The sequence below is a fragment of the Piliocolobus tephrosceles genome, chromosome 8 (genome assembly GCF_002776525.5).
Source record: "Piliocolobus tephrosceles isolate RC106 chromosome 8, ASM277652v3, whole genome shotgun sequence".
NCBI classification, from domain to species: Eukaryota; Metazoa; Chordata; class Mammalia; order Primates; family Cercopithecidae; genus Piliocolobus; species Piliocolobus tephrosceles.
Window position 1 is genome coordinate 98,558,470 of NC_045441.1, and position 12,635 is coordinate 98,571,104.

The following is a 12,635-nucleotide window of genomic DNA, read 5'->3' on the forward strand; positions in this document are numbered from 1 at the left end:
GGGTTAGCCAGGATGGTCTCGATCTCCTGACCTCGTGATCCGCCCGTCTCGGCCTCCCAAAGTGCTGGGATTACAGGCTTGAGCCACCGCGCCCGGCCGAGTGTGGACTTTTAAGGTGAACTCTGAGCTGACCAGGACTGGCTGGTTGGTCTTTTCGGTACCATGCAGTCACAGAAGCAGGTAATCAAAGAACAAACAGTCCTGTGGTGTTTGGAGTCCCTCTTGGCTACCATCAAAGCCTCTGTTTGATTTCTTACATGGCAACAAAACCAGGAGGAGAAGCTGAATGGCGTCTGGAATAAACTTTGGGTGCAGACGGGATTCAGGCTGTGGCTAATGTGCCGGAAGCACACACAGTTATGACCATCAAGTATGCAAGAAGCAATCATTCTCCTGGCTCTCCTGGGTGCCATGTCAGGTGGGAACTCAATTTTGCTTTGGAACCTTGCTTGCCTACTTGGTCTGCATAATACCCTTGTATGACAATGTCCCCCCAAAAGGAAATTGCCCCTGGGAGGCTTGTTCAACTGAGGGCTTAGCTGCAATAATGAATGAGGTGATGCAGTTCCAGGGAGCCCTGGGGGACCGGGTAGGAGCCCTGGAGAAGAGAGATGCTTAAAGAGCCTAATCTAATCTATGTTGGTGGTAACCCTCTTGGGTTAACTGGCCTGCATTTGGTAGTCCTCCTGAGATCTAAGGTTGGGAAAATAGTGTTGGTAGCAGAGCTTTGTGTGTATATCAAGTGAGTCTTTGTGGAGATTCTGGCCCTTCTCTGGAGCCTCGTAGGGCAACTTGAGGTTGACAAGAGATCCTGTGAGGAAAGTGAGAAACTGAGGGGGTGTCTTCCTCTTGAACCAAGAAAGCACCTTCTGATAGAAGGGCCAAAGACTCAATCTAGTGATCCTTTTACTCCCTCTTCCTCATTCAAGGGCATCAAGAATCTTAGATGATCTTTTTTTATGTCAGCTTGGATTATTGAAATTGAGCTTTTAAAATTAAATGTTATTTCTGAATAGGTAGTATATGCATAATGTATAGAATTTAATTATGTTAAATTTGCAAATTAATTTAGGGATAATTTACATCTTTGATGAATTATGTAGTAAAATACTTAGAAGAGTGTCTGAGTACATAGCAAATGCTTAGTAAGTGTTAGTGAGTATTATTTATGATCTTGAGTCTTCCTAATCCAAGAACAGGGTTCTAGATACTTGTTTGAGTCTTCATTTGTTTTTCTTAGGAGTATTTTGAGGTTTCCTTCATAGAGATTTGGCACATTCTGATTATGGTTATTTCTAGTTATTTTACTTTTTCTTTTTTTACATTTGTAAATGGAATTTCTTCTTCCCTACATCTTTCAACTGGTTATTGTATGACATATGGAAATCTATTAACAAATGATCTTACTATTTGGCATGGTTTTTCAGGTGATTCTCATGAATTTTCCACATTTGAAAAAACGAACATTTATATTCTTCTTCTCCTATTTCTATAGCTCCTATTTTTTTCTTGTCTAACTGCCAGGCCTGGACATTCTGATCATTATTAAATAATGACAAGAGTATAAATTCCTGTCTTGTTTTCCATTAAGCATGATGTTAACTTTTGGTGTGGGAGAGAAATGTTTTATATGTTAAGGAGGTGGCTTTTATTCTTGTTAATATAAGAATATTAGAGTATTTATTTCTAAATAAAAATATAATAAATAAAACTAAATGTAAGAATATTTGAGTACTTATTTCTAAATAAAAATGGATTTTTAAATCAAACGCTTTTTCAAGATCTATGAAAATGACCATTTAATTTTCCTCTTCGATATGCTAATAAGATAAATAAATAACTGGGTTTCCTAATATTGAGCCCGCTTCTATCTTGGGCTTTTCAACTCAGCAGAGGGCAGGATAACCTGTGAATGTGAAGTGGGCCATAAGCAGTTCAGACTGTCACTTGAAGTAAACATTTCAGATTTCCCCCAGAAATATGGGCTTTTAGGGCCATAATCATTAGAGTCGAGGTGACTTTTATTGTCACTGGGGAAAGAGTGAGGTTAGGAAGAATCCAATTTCTTACACTGAACACTATCATTTGGAACTTTATCAGAAGTGTGAAAGGGATAGATCACAAAGGTTTGCAAGAAATACTTGAGATTTCTTATTTAAAACACACAATAGAATCCTTTAGGTCAAATCTTATTTTTTGGAAGGGCTGCTGTGACACAAACTGCTTCTCTCTCATCTTCTTTTGTGAGTCTGAGAACCTGGTCATTACCCTCACACTCCAACACCTGGGCTACAGAGGATTCTAGCGGGGCAGCCACATCAGCACCCCTTCAGGTTATTGGAAGCAGGCATTACTGTAATAATCTCAAATAAAGTAACATACAGTAAAAAATTAGCCGGGCATGAAGGTGGGTGCCTATAATCCTAGCTACTCAGGAGGCTGAGGCAGGAGAATCGCTTGAACCCAGGAGGTAGAGGTTACAGTGAGCTGAGATTGCACCATTGCACCCCAGCCTGGGCAACGGAGCGAGACTCCATCTCAAATAAATAAATAAATAAAGTAACATAAAGTATCCTCTTTCCTTTCATGGGGTCTAACTCCCATGCTTCCTTCAAGGCCCAACTGAAGCCCCATCCCTCCCATGGAGCCTTCCTGGATTGACCTAGCTCTTGGGGAGTGCTCCTGCTGTTGCACCCTGGAGCTCCTCCTGCCTGCACATGGACTGCATGCCAAGAGTTCAGTCCAGCACCTAATACAGATCCAGTGCTCAGCTAAAAGTGGCATGAGCTATCATACTGTAATTCATCTGTTACATGGCCATTTCTGCCTCTTCAACTAGAATGTCAGCCCTGCAATAACAGATTTCATATATTTTATTGCTCATTGTCCCTGTGTGCCACATATCTAGAGGGTATCCAATACATATTTGCTGTTTTTATTTTCATACTTTTTGAGTCTGGTATGGTTTTTTCCCCACATTTACTGATCCACCCCAAATGTAGAGCTTTAGATCTTTTTCCTGCTTGATATTGACATTTAAATTAGCTTCTGTCCTTTCCAGCTCCTATGAAGATGAGTTTCCCTTTGTGAAGCTATAGTGCCCATTCCACCAACAGCTTACAAAGGGAGGCTCTACAAGAATACAAACTAGACAAAACTCTCAATTGCCCCAGTGCAAAGAGTTGAGACAAAGCAGTATTCTGGCTCCATCAGTCCCAAAGGATCACATGTGAGTCCCAGAAGACGAAGGACCTAGAGAAGGACCCTTGGTATTTTTAAATCCACTGCATGCAGAAGCTGTCTATGTTTTGAAGAAGCATCCAAGGAACCAGCTTTTGTATTACCCTCCTGGAAATGAAAAATGCCAGGGTATTTAATGAAAGAAGGGATCCTTGGGAGCTAGAAGATTCGCATGGACATGAAAAGGTACCAAACCCATCGAACTGAGTTTGTCCACAAGCTCTGGGCAAGAGGCAATCACAGCTTTCTTCAGCTCATCATCTGTACCTGCTAGCGAGGGTTCTCTGCTAGCCAGTGTTGGGAAATCAAAGGCCTGAGACTGAGTTTCTTATTCTTGGGAATTAAAGTGTAAATGCTTCTCAATGCTCTCATATATGAAAAGGCTGGAAGATGCAATCCATTTCTAGAAAGTCTTTCTATCAGCCAATTAACCCTATATATAGGACCCAAAGAATGTTGCAAGAGGTTTCTACTATTTCCATCATGTCACTTTCCTGTTCAGAGTCACCTCAGAAGAACAAAAGACAGTCCCTTCTCTTAGCTCTTCCTTGCCCATGGCAACCTCACCCCCAGCCCAAGCAGTCAGTCAGTCACTGGAATCCATCCACTTTCATGTCTGTGTAGTTGGAAGAGATTTGAAAGAAACAAGCCTTTCTCAGGCCCACCCCATGGTGATGTTCTAAGATAAACACATCTGTTTCTTGCCAATTATGACCTAGCTGGTACAAAATTAATCGCAGTTTTGGTAAAAACCACAATTACTTTTACACCAACCTAATATAACGTACAGAATCACTAACTGGATCACCTTTTCTTCTATGTCCTATAAAGGGCTCTTTTCTGTTAATCTTGCTTGGCCTGGATTGTCCCTTATTCCCCCCAAAAAAGGGGGTGGGTGAATATCCCATTCAGGAAGGGGTATATATTGTGGAAATTAAAGAAATAGGAAAAAGTTGCATATGTTGAAACAACATTTGACAATGCTCTATAGTTTACTGAGTATATGCATTTTCTTCTCTTTCTTTCTCTTTTTTTTTTTTCTTGAGACGGAGTCTTGCTCTGTTGCCCAGGCTGGAGTGCAGTGGCGCAATCTGGGCTCACTACAGCTTCTACCTCCTGGTTCAAGTGATTCTCCTGCCTCAGCCTCCCAAGTAGCTGGGCTTACAGGCAGCTGCCACCACACACTGCTAACTTTTGTATTTTTAGTAAGGTGGGGTTTCACCATGTTGGCCAGGCTAGTCTCAAACTCCTAACCTCAGGTGATCCACCCGGTTCAGCCTCCCAAAGTGCTGGGATTACAGGTGTGAGCCACCGTGCCCGACTGAGCATATGCATTTTCTTATGTGGTATCTGTGCTGTAAGAATAAGTTTCCATAGGCCCTGATATTAGCCTGAACTTTTCTGCTGAAGTTCTTGCATCACACTAACCCCTGGTCAAGGCATGAAGCATGCTGATTAATAGTGTTGCTTTGTAACCATGGGTTCTAGGAGTTTCTGAATGGTTTGTAGCAGCTTGTAAGCATTGTTTATTGACAACAGTGAGATCGATTATTTGCACCTGGTGTGGATGAGGACCTTCCGTGGGTTCTGCTGTTGAGACCAGTTATATAACAAGAATATACCTACAGCAAAATAGAAAGAAAATCCCAGCAAAGACTCCATAATTCCAAGACATTTGTGCATACATTGGCAGTGCGTGATCCAAGAAAATGCATTCTTCTGTCCCATAGAGAAAAGACAACAGTAAGAGCCTAGCCTGCACCTGGCCTCCGTGGATCTCTTGCCGAGGCAGCCTTCATCTGTAGGGCGTATCCTTACTTTCATGTTGTTGCTATGCTGTATCCGTTTTCTGTAATGAAACTGTAGATTTGTAAGCATTGTCATTTGGGTCCCATGAGTCTTCTTTAGCAATGGGACCCTGTTTAGTGGCTACTGTTAATGTAGCACTACAGCCCAGAGAAGTCAAGGGACCAGCCTAAGGTCACACAGTCAAGTAGTGGCAAAGCTAAGGCTTGAAGCCAGGGGTCTGATTCCAAAACTCTTGTTCTTTTCACAGAACTGATCTTGTTCACTGCCGTTTGATTAGGTACTAGAGAGAATGAAGAGGTAGCTATTGAGTGATGGTCTCAATGAGTCCTGCTCTCTGTATTGAAAGCAGAGCTCTATGTTAGAGCAGCTCCCCCCCCAGAAGATGGCATCACCCCACATTCTTGACCCACATCTCCACTTCCGGTGTCAGAGATCGAGGGTGGCCAACTTCCTCCTCTCTGAGACTGTGGAAGCCTTAATTATCCCAACATAAGCTCCCAGGGAGGCCCCATTGGTCCATTTCTGGAGAGGCAGTGATTCAAGGGAGACAAATGAGCACATCATGCATACAGATCTCAGCCAGAAGCAAGATGTTTCAGTGGGCCCCGTGGGCTTACAATAAATCTTTTGCATGCTCTTTCTTTTCCAAAGTACATGCTTCAAGCAATTCTAGTTCGATTCTTAATTAAGATGCATGTGTAAGTCAAATTCCATTAGAGCCTCCTTCTTGCTCTCTAACACTCAGACCACCAAAGAAACCCTGGAAGACCAGCAATGGAAGGAAAGTATGCAGTGTTTTAGGGAGAGCTGGCACCTGGCCTCTAATCTTCCCTCTGCCATTGACCAGATGGGTGCCTTTGGAGACACTGCTTAAGCTTACCAGTATAACAGATGGCTTTAACATTTTGTGAATATTGTATCTTATTAATTACTCTATTTTTAGGGTATGGACCCTAGTCACTTATTATTCTTGTTATTGCTATTAGTACTACTACTACTTCTTTTACAAATAGCAATAGAGCTGGATAAACTGGGTTTTGAATTAAGGTCAGGAGAACCCAGCTTCGCTATCTTTTTAAAAAAATCAGTATCCCCAGCACTTTGGGAGGCCAAGGCAGGAGGATCACGAGATCAGGAGATCAAGACCATCCCGGCTAACATGGTGAAACCCTGTCTCTACTAAAAATACAAAACATTAGCCAGGCGTGGTGGCAGGTGCTTGTGGTCCCAGCTGCTCAGGAGGCTGAGGCAGGAGAATGACACGCACCTGGGAGGCAGAGTTTGCCATGAGCTGAGATTGCATCACTGCACTCCAGCCTGGGCGACAGAGCGAGACTCTGTTTAAAAGAAAAAAAAAAAAAAAATCAGCATCACTAGGACGTCTGCCTCAAAGTTTTAAGGATTCATTTGCATGACCCTGGCACACATGGCCTTGCCCTGGGAAGACAGGCCACCCTGAAAAAAAGACCATTTCTAGCAAGAATATCGGCAGAAAGGGCATATCCAAGGACAGTCTGGCTTTCGCCATACATGGGACAGGCAGTTCCCAATAAAAATTGCTTGAGAGTCACTGCTATATCAACTTCTCAAAAATATCTCCCTCACTGCCATTCAAAATACGACCCTTCAAGGAGGAAGATGAAAAACTCTCTGATTTAAGGAGACATCATGGAGCTGTCCTTGGATTCAGAAGCCTGGGATTGGAATGCTGGATCTTTCATAGAATTAGTCTCTCAGATCCAGGAATTATCAAAGTTATGATCAATTCAAGAAAATCAGTGGATATACTTCTAGCAAAGCAAACCAGGAACTATCACCAGGCAATATTTGGGGAGTATGGCTTCTCTACAGCCCAGCTCCCTAAAGGAGCTGCACTAAGGTTGGGAGCCACCGTGAACTCCCCACTTGGGGTGAGGCTGTGGAGAGCCCTGAGTGGAGCTTAGCAAGTCCCTCCTACCCAAGCTCAGACCACGCTCACACTGCAGCTCAATTCTTTGTGTTGTTCCAAAAACAGCCTCTTACAAATCACATCATCCAACTCTAACATCTAGGTTGAAGGTCAATTTTTTACCAGCTCCCACAGCCATGTTGTTGCAGTGTCCCAGGGTCACTGAATAACTACGATGCATCCCATGTGCATGGTCATATGACAGGCATGGAGTGACCGACTGTCTGTAGTAGGTATGTGTAGTCTGTCAGCTACAAGATCCAGATGCCATGAACCAGGGCCCTCAATGACTGCTTCCTGAGCTTAAAATCTCAGATGTGTGCAATGGGGACAGCAATACCTATGTTGGAGGATTGTGCTGGGATTAAGGGGATCAGGCAGTCAAGGAGCTAGCATGATGCCAGCTGAGCAGGTGCTTGGTAAATGAAGTGGGTACTTATTTTAGTCTATTCATTTGGGCTAGGCACTACCTTACCCTAGGCTGTTATTGATAACAACATAGCAAGTTCTAACTTTGCTTGTTGCCTGGAGGGGCACGAGTCACTGGGGAGGTTTGGAAGGGGCAAGGGAAGAATATGGGCGAGAAGATGGGCATCCCATGAGACAGACTGCCAACCTTCCATTTCCTATACTGCTGTGCTTGTCTTGCTGAACAGTGAGGGAGCACTCTCACGAACAGCTCAGAGAGCTGCCCTGGTGACTTTCACTCGTGAGTAAAGAGAATGGGAGGGAATTATGCCCCAAATACGCAGCCCGTCAAAGCAATAGATTATTTTGCTCATTTTGAAAAACTATTTTTGAGAGTTTTGTCTCAAATACTTCAATCATACTCTTTCTTTCCTGGTTTTTATCATAAGAATGCTATAATATTAAAGTCAATTGTAAAAGATTTTTAAAAATCTACTCATATTCGCATCACCCTAAACTTCAGCTGTTTTGATATTTCTGAGTCCTTGCACAGTCCTTGTCCATAAAACTTGATAATTCTGAGAGTGACAATAACTTATGCATTATGCATTTTAGCCTCTAAATAAGATGACTTTATATTTATAAAAGCTTGTATCAGTGAATGTGCTTATATTTCAATTTTTTCCTCTTTTCTGTTTACTCCTCTGCACTCACCCCACCATGGTGCACCAACTGAAATAAAACATCCTGGTTGGTTTGTTCCTAGAACATTTATACCTTTCAGCAGAACAGAATCTTCTACTGTCCCTACCCACCCCATGCTCCTACTTGTTCAGGGTTTTCTTCTCAGGGTCTGATGGCAGCCAAGATTGGGAAGCTGGCTGGGAAGGGGTACCTGTGTAAATCTTGGCTGTATGTTATTTATTATTTGCTGTGTGAATTTCAGCTCAGTTTCCCCATCTGTAAAATGATGACATTAATACCTGTCTGAGAGGAGTATTTGAGGAGTAAATGAAATACAGGATTTTACATTTTGCACTTATTTGTAACATTGGATAAATGATCATTGTATTCATTTCCTAGGGCTGCTGTAACAAACTACCACAAATTGGGTGCCTTGAAAATAACAGAAATTTATTCTGTCACAGCTCAGGAGACCAAAAGTCTACAATCCAGGTGTTGGCAGGGTTGGTTCCTGCTGGGGGCTCTGAGGGAATATCTGCTCCATGTTTACCTCCTAGCTTCTGTGTTTGCTTACCATTCCCGGGCTTGTAGCTGCATCACTCCAGTCTCTGCCTCCATTATATCACGGCCTTTTCCCTTCTGTGCATGTCCTGTCTTCTTATGAGGACATTGGCCACTGGATTTAGGACCCACCCTCATCCAGTATGACTGCCTCTCAACTAATTACACCCACAGAGACTATTTCCAAATAAAATCATTCTTGGCTGGGCATGGTGGCTCACACCTGTAATCCCAGCACTTTTGGAAGCTGAGGCGGGTGGATCACTTGAGGCCAGGAGTTCAAGACCAGCCTGGCCAACATGGTGAAACCCCATCTCTCTCAAAAATACACAAATTAGTCAGGCATGGTGGAGTACACCTGTAATCACAGCTGCTTGGGAGGCTGAGGCACAAGAATCGCTTGAACCCAGGAGGCAGAGGTTGCAGTGAGCCGAGATCTTGCCAGCCTGGGTGGCAGAGTGAGACTGTCTCAAAAAAAAAAAAAAAAAAACAAAAACAAAAACAAATAAGGTCATTCTTCAGTTCTGGGTGGACATGAATCTTTTAGGGACACTGTTCCATCCACAACAGTAACTATCATCATGGAAGCATGTGAGAACACAGCTTGTTCCTTTTATCTGCACTGGCAAAGTCTTGCAGTGTCATGCACCTTAGAATGGTACCAAGGCTTTCCTGGAAGAAATGTGCTTTCTCTTAAATTGCAAAATTCCCTGCCTGTAAGGCAGCCCAAGGCAATTCACATGCTGTACCTGAGCCTCCTGTTTTCTCCTCTGTGGAATGATTGTTAATTTACCAACCAAGAAATACTGCTTGGCCCTCCGCATGATGCCTGCAGAGTCCAATAATAACCAAAAATTGTCCTTGAGATTACTAATGCATGTGGAGAGATTTACCATGATTTTGGTGTTCTCCAGTCATGCACACTCAATTCTCAGATGACCTCTAGATCACTGACACGGAGAAGGAAAACAAACTCTTGTAAGCTACAGGGCCCTGGCAAGAGAGATGACATTTTCAGGCAACGTCTGTCTCCTAAGGTGTCACAGTTCTCTTTCCCTGCTCTTCCCAAAGGCTGGGAGAAAAGAGAAGGGAAGCAGGGAGACAAGAGAAAAGCAGCAGCTTTATTTACTGAGTGACAGAAGCAGATTTCTTGGTTGTTTGGTGGTGGTTGTTTTCTTGGCTCCCAGAAAATCTCACATATCCATTGCCAGCACTTGGCAAGAGCATTTGTTCTTGGGGAGTGACCAGCTCCCATCGTCACCCCGAGCTACGAATTGAAACCACAAACCAAGCTGTTAAGTCCCTGTTCCCAGCAAAAGGCTTTGCGTTCATGTCATCCTGCACCCTTTTTACTCCACAGGGGGAGAAGCACTACACCTAATCCTCTTACCTGCTGTAGGCAACGTGGCAGAGAATTCTCTACCTGGGACTTCAGTGCACAAGTTTTCTGTGAAGTTATCAGCATCACTGTCACCTGTGATCCCACGATTTCCCCACATAATCAACTCAAATCCCCTCACTGAAGCCTTCAGGGTGATTCGGCTGTCAGGCACCTACTTTGAAGTAAGCAACAACTTACCAACATGGATGTTGTCTGCAAAGAGGTGATCCTGAAAATGAGGGTGGATGGGATTCCAGATAGGTGATTAATTCCTCCATTCTGGTTTAATCTTCCCTCTTGTAAGATCCAGAAGTCCTGTTTGAGATATCCCAGGGCCTTCTGTGCTAAGATGCCTACGTAGCCTTTGGACCTTCTCCACTCCATACAGTTCACATAAGCATTATACTCAGTGTGTTGCAAATAGAAGGCTGCTGCTTCTTGCCTCCACCCCTCACAGGACATCAGGTATTAGGTGTGCCTACAGTATCTAAATCCTTTGGGTGGAGTAGTTTGGATATTGATCTCCTTAAAAGCCATGCCGTGATGAACTTGTGTCTAGTGATTCTGCTTTCCTATGAGTCTGATTTTTTCAGAAGATAATCTAAGAGGAGACTTGTTTAATTAAAAAGCCATACACCCTTTAATAAAAATATAAGTCTAACTGTCCAGCCCTACCATGTGAATGTTTCCTCTTGGATAATTCAGAGCCAACCATTGGCATTCAAGAGGCATGCCTCTGCTGCTCTGTTTTCTAGTTTGTCATTTGACTCTTTTCCAAAGCTGTCACTTGCCTAAAGCGGGGACAAGCCTGCTTCTTGCATGCTTTCCATTGGTAACCGCAGAGGACTTCTAAGGCGTCTTTAGGGTCCCATGTCTGGATCTGCCTATTTTTTCAGTATTCCCTGCCCCTACCTCCTTCCTCAACTGGCCTGGGAACCTCCTGCTGTTATCATTAGCTCTGCCATTGGTCCAACCTGCCATTCCTCTGGGTCATGAGTCAGGGTTACTTCCCTGAGGTTCCCACCAGGTGGTCTTAAACTCAGCCTATCATTAATCACTAGGGGAGCTTGGGAAAAGCATGCATATTGCCGCCCTGTAGCAGACCTGCGGAACCCATGACTCGAGGCCAGAGCCCAGATTTCTGGTATTCTCATCACCCCGGGGGAGCCCTCGGGGAGGTAAGGAGCACACAGTCAGTCTTCATTGCAGCATGCGGTTTACACTCCTGGGTCCCAGATGCTGGTTCTGTGACTGAACTGCCCTGTCCACTGACTCCCTAGACATCCAGCTTGTCTTTAACAGCTGCTGCTGCTCCTCGGTTCCTGTAAGCCTTGTCAATTTCTTACCCTCATACAGCGAGTTGTGTACACTGGGTACTGTTGACAGTGCTTTGCATGTGTTTGCTTTTCTCATCTCAAAACATAAGGATTATATCTATCTTATTACCTCCTTTTCACAGATGGGGAAAATGAAGCACAGAGAGGTTATGTAATTTACCCTGGGTTGCACAGCTGTAGGTAGCTGAGATTGGAAGCCAGGCAGTCTGGCTCCAGTGCTCTCATTTTAAAAAACAGCTTTATTGAGTATAATTCACACAGCATATAGTCCAGCCATTTAAATTGTACAATTCAGTAGCTTTAGTATATTCAGTCATGCAAGCATCACCACAATCTAATTTTAGAATATTTTCATCACCTCAGAACAAAACCCTGTACCCATTAGCAGTCACTCACCTATTCCCTTATCCCCTCAATCCCTGGCAACCACTAATCTACTTTGTCTTTATGGATTTGCCTATTCTGGACATTTCCTATGAATGGAATCATTATAGTATGCGGTGTTTAATGACTGACTTCTTTCACTTAGCATAAACTTCCAGGGGTCACCCATGTTGTAGCCTGGATCAGTACTTCATTGCTTTTTATGGCTGAATTATATTATATTCCATATTTTGTTTTTTCATTCATCAATTGACAGACATGTGGGTTGTCTCCATGTGGGAGTTCTCCTCCTCAGCGTTTACGGTCTACAGCCTTTACTGATGAAAATGACCATGCTCCTTTGAATTTGCATAGAGGCTCCAAGGCACATTCACATACATGCTTTTTTTTTTTTTTTTTTTGAGATGGGGTTTCACTATGCTGCTCAGGCTGCACTTGCATTCCTGGACTTGAGTGATCCTCTCACCTCAGCCTCCCCAGTAGCTGAGACTACAGGCACTGCACCACCACACGCGATTTGATCTCCTGATTGTTACAACTAACATTAATATCATCACTATTTAGAAATGTTTTATTCCTATTTTAGATATAACAGAGATGCAGCAAGTTTAAATGATTTATCTGAGATCATATAGCTGTAAAAGGTGAAATAAGAACTTCATTCAGTCTCCTGATTTCCAGTCCCAGGCTTTCTGTCATATTGCCATGCACATCTATCGCTGTTTGGGTGAGCTCTCAACTCTGTCTTCATGGGACCTGCTCTTCCCACATTCCATGGGATTCAAGCAGGGTTGTCAATCAAGGAAAAATTCCATCCTGTTCCTAACCTCTAGAAAGGGCAGATTGTTTAGTACCTCAACTCAGCTAGCCTCAAGTGTTTGGT

The 12,635-nt window shown here is 43.3% G+C and overlaps 1 protein-coding gene across 1 annotated transcript in view; it reads left to right on the forward strand.

The window, feature by feature from the left end:
* The first annotated feature begins 372 nt into the window (after positions 1–372).
* The window catches only part of CDHR3 (cadherin related family member 3), a 69,430-nt gene continuing 57,167 nt past the window's right edge, over positions 373–12,635 (forward strand). The window contains 2 exon segments of the mRNA XM_023183114.2: positions 373–418; positions 10,011–10,213. Coding sequence (XP_023038882.2) covers positions 373–418; positions 10,011–10,213 — 249 coding nt within the window.